This window comes from Macrobrachium rosenbergii, chromosome 40 (genome assembly GCF_040412425.1).
Source record: "Macrobrachium rosenbergii isolate ZJJX-2024 chromosome 40, ASM4041242v1, whole genome shotgun sequence".
NCBI lineage: Eukaryota > Metazoa > Arthropoda > Malacostraca > Decapoda > Palaemonidae > Macrobrachium > Macrobrachium rosenbergii.
In genome coordinates, this window is record NC_089780.1 from 13,421,361 (window position 1) to 13,435,165 (window position 13,805).

A 13,805-nucleotide genomic window follows, 5' to 3' on the forward strand; every position below is an offset into this window, starting at 1 on the left:
GAATATCTCATGCCATTTCAATAAGGTAATATTTCTTGCCACTTAAATAAAGGAATATTTCTTCCTATTTTACCAAAGGAATATTTCATGCCACTTCAATAAGGAATATTTTTTGCCATTTTAATAAAGGAATATTTCTTTCCATTTTACTTTAGGAATATCTCATGCCATTTCAATAAGGTAATATTTCTTGCCACTTAAATAAAGGAATATTTCTTCCTATTTTACCAAAGGAATATTTCATGCCACTTCAATAAGGAATATTTTTTGCCATTTTAATAAAGGAATATTTCTTCCCATTTTACTATAGGAATATTTCATGCCATTTCAATAAGGTAATATTTCTTGCCACTTAAATAAAGGAATATTTCTTCCTATTTTACCAAAGGAATATTTCATGCCACTTCAATAAGGAATATTTTTTTGCCATTTTAATGAATATTTCTTCCCATTTCAATATTTCATGCCATTTCAATAAGGTAATAACATCTTGCCATTTTAATAAAGGAGTATTTCTCCTTGCGAACGCATAGAAACTGTCGCGGCAGGATTCTTTTATATAATGAAACAGCTGCTCCGGAGTAATTAATTACACTTCAGCTTCTCCCCCCCTTCCGTCTTTGGAACCCCCTCCCCCTCCCCTACTTCTCCTCCCCCTTCCGTCTTTGGAACCCCCTCCCCTCCCCTACATACATTAAGTAATATCCTTGGAATATGACGCACGTTCCAGTTAAGGTATCGCTTAGTAATGATTATTGCCCACTGTAGTAATTTGTACGGGGATATTTAGCCTTTATAGTTATTATTGGGAGCTAAGCAGCAGTACTAGTTGGAAAAGCAGTTATATAGAACACACATATATATATATATATATATGTTTTTATAATATATAAATATATATACACACACACACACACACATATATATATATATATATATATATATATATATATATATATATATATATATATATATATATATATAGTTCCTCGTTGGATGGGTCGGTATAGTTCTCGCCCAGCACTTAGCTGGGCCCGCATTCGAGTCTCCGGCCGGGCAGTGAAGAATTAGAGGAATTTATTTCTGTTGATAGAAATTCATTTCTCGGTACAGTGTGGTTCGGATCCCACAATAAGCTGTAGGTCCCGTTGCTAGGTAAGCAATTGGTTCTTAGCCACGTAAAATAAGTCAGATCCTCGGGTCAGCCCTAGGAGAGCTGTTAATCAGCTCGGTGGTCTAGTTAAACTAAGGTATACTTAACTTTTACACATATATATAATTCATATATGTGCACGTATATATGTGTATATATATGTATGTATATTATATATATATGTATACACACTTTAAACAGGCAGCTAAATAAACATGCAGATAATGGGCCTTAGGTAGAGATACAGTGATTGGGGATCAACTTGACCACTTGGCTGTCGAGTGATTTGTAAATTAGCATTCACTCGACTGTACATATTTCTTTCGAATTCAGATTCTGAACTTAGAACCGACAGCAACCCATCTCCGCTAAATATGAAGATATGTCAGTTATACACGTGAGACCTTTGTATACTCACAGATATTAAGCAGTATGAAGCCGCAAAAACCAGTTGATATCGAATTTCCTATATAACTGGCGAATAACTTACACCCAAGGGGGTTTATAATTGGCCGTGCTTCTGCCCCGGCCAGGCTCGAATCCATGTGGGGGTAAGATGTATTATATATATGATTTTGTCGTTGAATGTTGAAAAGACCTGGACTTCTATAAACCATATTAGAGACAATGCATAATTGAACTTCTATAACCTATATTAGAGACAATGCATAATTGAACTTCTGTAAACTATATTAGAGACAATGCATAATTGAACCTCTATAAACTGTATTAGAGACAATTCGTAATTGAATTTCTATAAACTATTTTAGAGACAATTCGTAATTGGACTTCTGTAAACTATATTAGAAACAATGCATAACTCGACTTCCATAAACCATATTAAAGACAATGCATAATGGGTTTGACATCAAGTATCTATATCAGTCGTCTCTATAAAGAAGCACTGTACTGGGTTATGTGGTAACAAATTAGAGATCTTGGATACTGAATAAGGTTTAGGGTACAGTAGAGTATAAACAGTAGCATAATATACGTGTGTACATATTCCAGAGAGGAGATAAAGAACGCAGAGTAGAATATCAGAAGTACGTATGCATGGATAGTGAAGCTAAATGAAGAGATAAAGAGAGACCAACAGTCTGATGGTGTTGACAAAAGCTATATATTTAAAGAGTAGACCCCGTAGGGGGATAGTGCCGTCAGTGCGCCTCATGCGGTGCACTGTAGGCATTACTTAACATTTTTTGCAGTGTCCCTTCGTCCCCTAGCTGTGCAACCCCTTTCATTCCTTTTACTTTACCTCCGTTCATATTCTCTTTCCTCCAGCCCTCTCCTAACAATTGTTTTATAGTGCAACTGCGAGGTTTTCCTCCTGTTAAACCTTTCAAATCTTTCGACTGTCAAGTTCCGTTTCAGCGCCGAATGACCTCATAGGTCCCACCCTTGGCCTTGGGCCAAAACTCGATATTCCGTTCAGAGAGTGGCATTGGCGCTAAGATAGACCACAGAATTCATAATCAAGTATCTATTGGTGAAGAGAAGAGGAAAAACACCTGTAAAAATGGGAGAGATGAATCAGCAATAACAGCAGGAGATGAAGAAGGAACACTTTGTGTGGTACTTTTTTGTGATGTCATGAATAAGAGATCGAGGCGATTATATAATCGATATACAAGGAGCTGAAAAGGACCTGAATGTACTTATGATTGAATTCAGTCTTTGAGACGGGATCATTAATAGAGAAAATGAATTCAGTTTTCGAGGTAGGATAAAAAATTAAATGGGTTCAGGTTTTGAGGTGGGATCATAAATAAAATTAATTCATTTTTTGAGGTGTGATTTCAATGAAAATTAATTCAGATTTTGAGGTGGGATCATAAATGAAGAAAATGAATTCATTTTTTGAGATGTGATCATTAATAAAGGAAATGGAATAAATTTTCGAGGCGGTATTATTAATAAAGAAACTGTTAAGGTTATGACGGAACCACTGCAGATAGACGTTTGTGAACACTGAAACGATACCTTTTGTACTAACTAGACTGTTCTGCAGAATTTCGAATTAGGAAACAAAGCCTGATGATGATTGGTAACAGGAAGTTATAGCAAAGGTACCAAAAAAAAAAAAAAATAAGCTTACCAGACTGAATATGGTAACCATAAAGGCATCGCACTTTTGATGGTTATATAACGAAAATATTCAGTGTGCTTATTCTCGAGAGACTGTAGAAAGATATGGATAAAAAGCTTATAAACGAACAAGCTGGTTTTAGAAAAGGTAGAAGTTGCATAGATCAAATATATATCAAGATACGCAGCAGTGCATGACATTTAATAATCCCCTTCTGATGGGTTTCATTGATTACAAGTAGGCAATTAACGGAGCTGGAAATGACAAGTACACAATGGGATAATGATAAACAGAGAGAGGAGTTAGAATATAAAGGGAAATTAGAAATACACTCCTCATTATCGAGTTCTGAAATCGGAGAGGTAGATAACGCGCCCTGTATTCCCGTAAGTGGATATCATTGTATAGGGTCCATACCTGCTCATTAAGTTGTCATAAAATATCACTTACATCATTCGCTGGACCAGGCGAACGCCACTTACGGCAGAGTGTGATCCCGGGCCGAAAATAACTGGTTCTGTGTAGGATTCAGGTGTTGATGATTTTCTTAAGTATTCGTGAATGATTACAGTGTATATACCTATATATATATATATATATATATATATATATATATATATATATATATATATATATATATATTATATATATATATATATATTTTATATATTGTTTTGTGTGTGTATGTTTCCGTTGAGTACCGTGCATCTCCTTTTGACTTCGTTGAAGTGGCCTTTCCTACAGACGCTGGTTGTCTCGTATTATGGTTTAGGACTTCCCAAAAAAAAAAAAAAAGGGACGCCATATCTTAAAAACTAACCATAGAATCTTCTTGAAAATAATGTCAATATGTTTACCACGACCAGAGTATACTGGATTGTAACTAAGCGGCGTGTTTAGTACAAGCCCGTTGGCGATTACCGTAAAAACAAACAAAAGACTGAGCGCCCGGCCGCTCTCACTCGTCTGGCCGAACCATAATATGGTTGGGGAATATGCGTCCTGTACAAAAAAAAAAAGTTAAATGTCAAATGAGGTTACAAAGCAAGAACTTTAATAACTTACGGCGTAACGGAACGAAAGAGAAGTGACAAATGTGATTAAAAGGAGAAAAAAAAAAAAAAAGACTGGCCACCGTTGAGTACTTAATAGCTTCGACAAACTGCCATTATGGGTTAATCTCACATTGGTTTAAGATATTTCTAATGTCAGCGGAAAAGGTTCACGAAGGTAAGAGTTTATTTCTAACCCTGAAGTTGTTTCAAACCTTTCCTAGAAATCACATTAATAAAAAAAATAGGTTTTAGCTGAAATTTACGCTAGACATTATGGTCAACCCCCGCAGGAGACAGTAGTGCCGTCAGTGCGCCTCACTTGGTGCACTGTGGGCATTATTTAAGGGTGGTGGCGTACCTTGGCCCTAGCTGCGACCCCTTTCATTTCTCTTACTGTAACTCCGTTCATATTCCCTTTCTTTCATCTTTTCCCCCTTTCGTAACAAGATTGTTTCGTAGTGCAACTTTTCAGACTTTTCTACTCTCAGTTGCCCCTTCAGTGCTGAATGACCTCGTAGGCCCTAGCGCTTGGCTGGCCTTTAGCCTAAATTCTATATTTTATTCAATTCCGTGCCATTCCCCGATCATTGGCTATAATGCATATAATCCAAAGCCGTAATAGAAGTGAGGTTCTGTAACAGAGAGCGTGATTGATTTTTTAGTTAAATTTCTCTTTGGAAATGTTGTTGGGAAATGAGGCAATGCCGAGACTTATTATAAGAAAATGTCACTGCGAGGTTTTCCTCCTGTTACACCTTTCAAACTTTTTCACTGTCAATGTCCGTTTCAGCGCTGAATGGCCTTAGATGCCCCAGTGCTTGGTATTTATGCCTAAATCTATAAATCTATCATAGAAATGCTTGACAATTAAGAAAACGAGTGTTTAATGAAATGTATCATTGTCTTGGAATATCAGTAAGTGTATGTCTTTATAAAATCTTGATTTTCGTTTACTTCTGAAAGTTTTATTTTTTTTGGGGGATGGGGGGCCGGGTTGCGGATAACCGATATAGCATTTAGGGTTGTACCACTTCCATAATCCCAAAAGGTGTGTGTGTCAGCATTCTGATGTATATACTCGTACAGCGCGGTCCTTCAGTAAACACAGTCCTTCACAAATCATCATTAACCTTCCCCCAGCTCCCAGCCCCTGCCCCCAACCCTCAGCCCCCAGCCCACTTAACCCCTCACCCCCAGTCGTACACGTGCGCTTAGCGCAGAGTACCCCTCTGGGCGAAATATGGGAATTATCTGAATTATCTTTGTGTAACGTTGTGTGATTTGGGAACATCTGCCCCCCCAGCACAGCAGCTGAAACTGGCCGTCATAGAACACTTACACAACTGACGACTACTGTAGAATCCTTCTCAGTAGCAGGTCTGCACCACAGGTGAGAGGGTGTCTGTGTTGGCCGTGGTCGTGGAAGTGAGTCTGTTGTCGAGGTTGTAACGAAAGACTGTACTCTGTTTTTTTTTTTTGCTGTATGGTCTTTGTGTAGAAGTAGGACTTTAACTTTTTCGCGTTGCGAGAGGGGTAGGGAATCTTCCATTCCATTGTGAGTGTCCTGTTGAGTTGTACGCAAGACGACACTGGTGTCATTTATACCAAAAAAAAAAAATCGTTATTAATATTAATTTTTTTTTTTTTTTTTTTGCTGTTCCCGGGCTGATGTTTCACGTTCTTTTTTTCTGGAGGTCGGAAAATGCCAGTGGTAAATATATTGTTGACCGGTTAGAGATATGGCGGCGTAGAATACCGAATTCTTTCCCGGAATGCTGTCATAAGAATATTTCCCGCTATTTAAATAAAAAAAAGTAATAAATAAAAGTAAATAAAATAATAATAAATACAAAATATTAAAAAAATAAAAAGAAATAATGTAAGTAAATAAAAAAATAAAAAAAATCGATAAAATACGCAGGATTTTAAAGATTAAAACATGTTTCCAGAAGTATAGCGTATGATTTTAATGGAAAAAAACATAATTGTCTGAATTTTGATATATTTTTGCGAATGTTGAAAAGTTCCGTTTGGCGTAAAATACTTGTGTTTCCTAATACCTCCGTAAACAAACTTTTAGGTTTCCCTTCATCCATCGCTGGAAGTTAGGAAGCAGGGATACATCACGCTATGCATTTACTGTACCTCCGTTCATATTCTCTTTCTTTCTTCTTACTTTCCTCTCTTAACAATAGTGCAGCTGCAAGGCTCTCCTCCTGTGACGCCTTTCAAACCTTTTTCCTATCGATTTGCGTTTCAGTGCTGAATGACCTCATAGGTCCCAGTGCTTGGCCTTTGGCCTAAGTTCTACATTCAATTCAGCGGTGAAGGAAACTTGAATTAATCCTTTTTTCATGATCAGATCACTTGTCTACCCGACGCATCGGGATAACCTGCTCAGTCGCCTTGAAATCTCTCCAAATAGCATTTGAGGAGATGCAAACTATTGCAGCCCTTGTCGATATTTATAACTATCTATCTGTTATTGTTGACTTGAGACAAAACACTTGGAAACAAGTAAAAAATGCGTCGAAGTTTCTTCGGCGCAATCGATTTTTCTGTACAGCGTATAATCGAGGCCGCCGAAAGTAGATCTATCTTTTGGTGGTCTCGGTATAATGCTGTGTGAGCCGCGGCCCGCGAAACTTTAACAACGACCCGGTGGTGGCGTAGCCTATATCTGATGAAGAGTTAGAGGAATTTATTTCTGGTGATAGAAATTCATTTCTCGCTATAATGTGGTTCGGATTCCACAAAAAGCTGTAGGTCCCGATGCTAAGTAACCAATTGGTTCTTAGCCACGTAAAATAAGTCTAATCCTTCGGGCCAGCCCTAGGAGAGCTGTTAATCCGCTCAGTGGTCTGGTAAAACTAAGGTATACTTAACTTATATCGTTGCCAGACGCACGATTATGGCTAACTTTAACCTTAAATAAAAAAAAAACTGCTAAGGGTAGATGGCTGCAATTTGGTATGTTTGATAATTGGAGGGTGGATGATCAGCATACCAATTTGCAGCCCTCTAGCCCCTGTAGTTTTGTAGATCTGAGGGCGGACAGAAAAAGTGCGGACAGTATAAAGAGCGGACGGACAGAGAGTCGGCACAATAGTTTTCTTTTACAGAAAGCTAAAAAGTAAATGAATACAGTATGAGAAATTTTCTCTGTATATTTCAGTATTAGTGTTTTAACTGATAAATCGAAAGCCATTTTTCCCATTCATGGAATCTCATGAATCTCTGAATGTCTCTGAAAAAGAGAATAATGTTTAAAAATATGCTATATTTATACACATTACGTATATACATGTATATATATATATATTTTTATATGTATATATATGCATATATAGTGTGTGTTTGTGTGTATGTATGTATATACGCATGTTTGTATGCATATATATACACATGCATATTTCCCAACATAAATATCGCAATATCACTTTAAAATCTTGCATCATAACGAGTGAAGAACGAGAACTATTGGAAACGTATCTATTTCTCTGAAAGATTTGCCACTGTGTCAATGCTGTTTCCACTGTGTCAATGCTGTTTCCACTGTGTCAATGCTGTTTCCACTGTGTCAATGCTGTTTCCACTGTGTCAGTGCTGTCTGCTGATCTGTCCCTCACAGCTGCTGCTGCTGCTGCTGCAACAGCAGCTTTCAGCGTCCCGGAAATTAATTGCAGGAATGTTGAGCATTTCCCCCCTGGGAGAGATTACATTTTATATTCAATTATCTGCAGTAGGAAAGTAAAGTAAGCGCATCAGTGATTACATCGTCCGCAAAATTGAGAGACAGTCACTGATTACGTACATCCAGTTTTCCGCGCTAGGATTCAGCAGTTGAGTGATGAATTGATTCTTGATGAATGTTCATACTTTCTTTTTATTATACTTACAGGCCGGACCACCAAGATGTTGCTGTTGATAGCACTGGTTAGCCTCCCGCTCTTTGGTAAGTGCTATTTTCGTGTGAGTGTTTCTTTATCTTAAGTTCACAGTGGAACAGAATATTCTAGTATTAGTCAAGCGTTTAATACAGTATATAGTATATATATATATATATATATATATATATATATATATATATATATATATATATAGTATGTGTGTGTGTATATATATAGAAATAATCGACACACAATCACCTGCGGAACAGAAATAAATTTCTGACTCACATCAGGATCGAACCCAGGTCTTTCAATTGGAAGGCAATGGCTTGTATGGAAGGCAATGGAAAGACCTATGGCCTAGTGGGTATTTATATATATATATATATAATATATATATAGTGCCCTTGCCTTTCAATTGATAGAAATTTGCATTTTTACTTTAAGATGAAAAGTAAACAAATCTTTGTCATTTATTGTATTGACCTGCGTAAGAATTCAGCATAAAGCAGACTTACCGTCCATTATTATCGTGATTATGACATTTTGCTTGTTATTAATATTATAATTTGCATGTTAAGCCCAATTTATCTTTTGGCAGGGCTCGCCAGCAGCCAGGTAGAAAGAGTGAGCCCCTATTGGCTAGGAGAGGGCGGAGGTCAGACCTTGTACATACACGGCAAAGGTGACTATAAATAATTTTCTTTTTAATGTCTAAACTTGAGAAGAGTAACAAAATGCCATATGCTGTCCTATGGTTAAATTATATTTTTCTGTTGAGCACAGGCACGAGCCAGGGGGGCTGGTGGGGCTGCAGCCCCCCCTCAAAGATTTGGACAAACAAATTTTTCGGGCAGAGTAGCCAGTGTAGCAGGGCTATATATATAATTGCTTGAATTTACAAGCAAAATATATTTCGGGCAGAGGGAATTCAGCCCCCCCTCATTTGAGAAGGGCCCCGTACGCCTTTGAATTTAATGTCTTTGTTTGCTCCCAAATAGATTTAAAGCGAATAAAGAGTTTGTACAGTAGTTTTTTATGGTTTAACTTGCAAAAACCAAACTGCGAACTAGAGAACAGATGATCCCTTTCAACATAGGCATTCAAGTGCTTAGGAAACAGGTGTTCAAAAGCTTGAGATAATACGATCAAAGATACTGGGAGGCAACTGGCTTGGCTAGAGCCACCATTGACACTTTCCTAATTTATTGACACTTTCCTAATTTATCGACTTTCCTAATTTATTAACCTTACCAGTTCTTCAGAAGCGCAAAAGGAACCCCATATAATGTAAGGCATTACTATCCGAATACTGTTCTCCTGCATTTTAATACATTTTTATATCTATTTATTAATTTATTAATTTACTTTTTCTTTATTTTTACAAGAAAGTGATATCTCTTCTTTCTGCATTTCCCTTCACTTCCTGTTACTTCTTCCTAATGAACACCTTAATATTCTTTGAAAGCTTGAATTTCAAGCCAGTGGCCCGTGTGGGCTTGTTCCTTATGAATAAGTTTCGTCTACTGAATAATAATAATAATAATAATAATAATAATAATAATAATAATAATTAATAATAATAATAAAATACAGAAAACTGGGGGAACTAAGCACTACTACTGATGTTTTATTACAGTACCATACAACTGTCATGTCCATAATCTTGTTGGTAAACACGTCTTCCTTGTTATTTCAATAATTTTTCACACGTACATACATTTACATACACACATCCTTACAGAGGAAGTCGAATAAGTTTCGTACTTTCTCATTGTAATCATTTTCAGATCCACGTCCTCTGAAACTCGTCTTAAACCGCCTTACTAAAATTGCGTAATTCTTACAGGCTTCAGCAAAGATCAATTCAGCCACTTCGACGCTGATTTGGGCAACGTGGTAACGCTGGTGAACGAAGCCGACACGATTCCTTGTGACGTCATCAACTACCTAACCAATACTGAGAGGATCGTTTGTGCTCTTAGGTAAGGGGCTGGTGTATTTGTTAAGAAAAAGAAAAAATAAAAAGATGTTAAAAATAGGAATCTTCTGTATTCTGATATCATTTAGAAATGGGGATTTAAGGCAGTAGTATATTTTAGTATCGATAGGGTATGTACTCCCTCTTTCTAAACATGGGTCATTGTTTTGCGTTTTATGTATTGGACATTTGACCATGACCTCAAAGAAGGCAACACCTTCAGGAGATTTTTAAAAATAACATTTGATCCATCATCTTTGCCATTATATTGCCTACAATTCATGGATACGTCAGTTCCTCATTGGATGGGTCGATGTCGTACTCGACTAGCACTCTCCTAGGCCCGCGTTCGATTCTCCGGCTGGCCAATGAAGAATTAGAGGAATTTATTTCTGGTGACAGAAATTCATTTCTCGGTATAATGTGGTTCGGATTCCGCAATAAGCTGTAGGTTCCGTTGCTAGGTAACCAGTTGGTTCTTAGCCACGTGAAATAAGTCTAATCCTTCGGGCCAGCCCTAGGAGAGCTGTTAATCAGCTCAGTGGTCTGGTTAAACTAAGGTATACTTTTTTTTCATGGATACGTCTCTCACTCTCATCTTGAATAAAATTCAGTCCGTCATCATTGCCATTACATTTCCTACAAAGTTAAGTTAAGTATATCTTAGTTTAACCAGACCACTGAGCTGATAAACAGCTCTCCTAGGGCTGGCCCGAAGGATTAGATTTACTTTTACGTGGCTAAGAACCAATTGGTTACCTAGCAAAATTCATGGATACGCCTCTCACTCTTACCAACATTCCATTCGTTACACCTGCAGCAAATTGTGAGTTTAGTCGTTCCCATATAGATATGTGAAAAGGCAAGACCAGTTGGGTTGCCCTTTGCTGTTCCTTGCTGGTACATATGTCCTCTTAAGAGAAGCAAAAAATACCACTGTCTTATATGTATAGACAGCGTATTCGTATACATAAATATTGGTACGAATGCTTGCAAGCATATGAGGTATGCATGCCAGTCCTGTAAATATCAAGTAACAGCTAACCTAAATTATGCAAATGAATTATAGACAGGTGTGTTACATGTTTGTGCTTCTTCATTTTATTTAAAAGTGGCTTTTTGGTCACAATGGGGCGTTATGAAAAAGTATTTGCGTTCATATATTTGTTTATGTTACTCCATATAATGGTGTCATATTGTTAATGCTCACAGTGATATTGTTTTGATCTTGATAATACTTCTTTGTACAATTAAATTGATTGCTTTCATAATTTTGTCACATGATCAACTTCTCTTGCACCGTGGGCATAAGGCTCCCATGCATCCAGTAATTAAATTGACAATAGTACTTTTGTGTTAAAAATGTTGATTCTATCAAAATCTGGCTTGGTGTTCCCATCATTATCTGTAAATCTGTTTAATATAATTTATGAAATCTGTAGAAGCCATCTCATAGCATCATTATATATATATATATATATATATATATATATATATATATATATATATATATATATATATATATATATATATACATAAAAGTATACATTCATGGTAAAAATGTTTTAAATTTATTATGTACATATGCATTTGTCATTATTTTTATTCCCCGTATTTATTTCCTGTTTAATTATCATTTCGAGTTAAAGACATTCATTTCCTTGTCATACTTAGCATGAAGAATATTGTAATGCGAATTCAACTAACATAGGATGGTATTGCAAAATGTTTCTTTACATACTGCACATTAAAATATATTGCAGGTAAATGCATAAAATATATAAACATCCACATTGCTATATTATCATTGGCTGGTATTATGAACTATTGCATATATATATATATATATATATATATATATATATATATATATATATATATATATATATATATATATATATATATATATACACATACATATACATATACACATATATATATATATATATATATATATATATATATATATATATATATATATATATATATATATATATATCTATATGCAACAGTTCATAATACCAGCCAATGATAATATAGCAATGTGGATGTTTATATGTTTTATGCATTTATCTGCTATATGCTTTAATATGCAATATATAAAGAAACAACCATCCTACGTTAGTTGAATTCGCATTGCAGTATTCGTCATGCTAAGTATGACAAGGAAATGAATGTCTTTAACTCGAAATGATGATTAAACAGGAAATAAATAGGGGGAATAAAAATAATGATAAATGCATACGTACATACTAAATTTAAAACATTTTTACCATGAACGTATACTTTTATGTATATGTATATATATATATATATATATATATATATATATATATATATATATATATATATATATATATATATATATATATATATATATATATATATATATATATTATATATATTATATATATTATATATATATATATATATATATATATATATATATATATATGATATATATATATATATATATGATGCTATGAGATGGCTTCTGCAAATTTTATAAATTATAAATGATAATTAAACAGGAAATAAATAGGGGGAATAAAAATAATGATAAATGCATAAGTACATACTAAATTTAAAACAATTTTATCATGAACGTATACGTTTATGTAAGTTGGTTATTGCATGCTGAATGAAAAAAAAAGATCGAACTTCTTCACAGGCGTCGCGAAAACAGAAAAGCCCCGTTGACCTACGAAGTCAAAGTGTTTGCGGACGGGATTCCAGTGGGACCCAATAAAAAAGTGGAGGTACGTACTTTTTCCCTTGTTGTAAAATAATAAAGGAAGTTAGTCGTAGTATTAGTAATAGTAGTAGTAATAGTAAAAGTAGTGAGTAGTGATGTTTCTAAGTATCACCTCAACTTAACGGACCCCAGTGTTGCGGAATTTTTGCACCTATCAGTTACCATATTATGATTATTTTTCTCTGTGCTACCCTTCGAGATGTGACATACCTTGAAGATATAGCTTTTGAATTGAATGTTAAGAGTAAAATACAGCTTAGCTTAGGTCAGAAACTATGTGGAAATGCTGTAAACTGTTATTAGATATGAAGAAAACATTCGAGTGCAGGCTATAACATTATTTCTGTATAACATAGTTTCTTTACATATCAGAAAGGCCAGACCCCCAAAGGGTCTGTTGAGGTGGGGGGCTACTGTAGTACGTTAGTGTCGTTGAAGAAAAGTTTTGGCTAAGCCATAGTTTTCATAGATTCAGGTAGATTTAAATAAATAAGAGTAATCATTGGCTTTAGTGTTTCATAAGGATGAATGTATGTAAGAGGATGTTTCGCGCCTTGGAATTGTGAAATCGCTCTGTCCTTTTGAAACTATTGACAAGGGATGATACACTTGGAACCATAGCAGTAGTAGGAGTAGTATTGGTAAGTGATATGATTGAATATAGGTGCCTAATACAGGCAGTCCCCGGTTTACGACGGTTCCGGCTTACGACGTTCCGAGGTTACGACGCTTTTCAAATATATTCATCAGAAATTATTTCCTGGCTTACGACGCATGTTCGGGGTTTGACGCGTCGTCGCCGATCCGACGGAAGAAATATGGCCCCAAAATGGCAGAATAATCATAATTTGAAGGTTTTTTTGATGTAAGACTCAATAA

General features: G+C 35.6%; 1 protein-coding gene across 1 annotated transcript in view; it reads left to right on the plus strand.

Annotated features, from left to right (window-relative positions):
* LOC136826322 (fibrocystin-L-like) overlaps positions 1–13,805 on the plus strand; it is a 113,056-nt gene that overhangs the window by 2,146 nt on the left and 97,105 nt on the right. Inside the window, exons 2-5 of the mRNA XM_067083572.1 lie at positions 8,202–8,255; positions 8,792–8,875; positions 10,040–10,175; positions 12,843–12,930. Coding sequence (XP_066939673.1) covers positions 8,216–8,255; positions 8,792–8,875; positions 10,040–10,175; positions 12,843–12,930 — 348 coding nt within the window. The 5' untranslated portion in view covers positions 8,202–8,215. The remainder of the gene's footprint in view (positions 1–8,201; positions 8,256–8,791; positions 8,876–10,039; positions 10,176–12,842; positions 12,931–13,805) is intronic.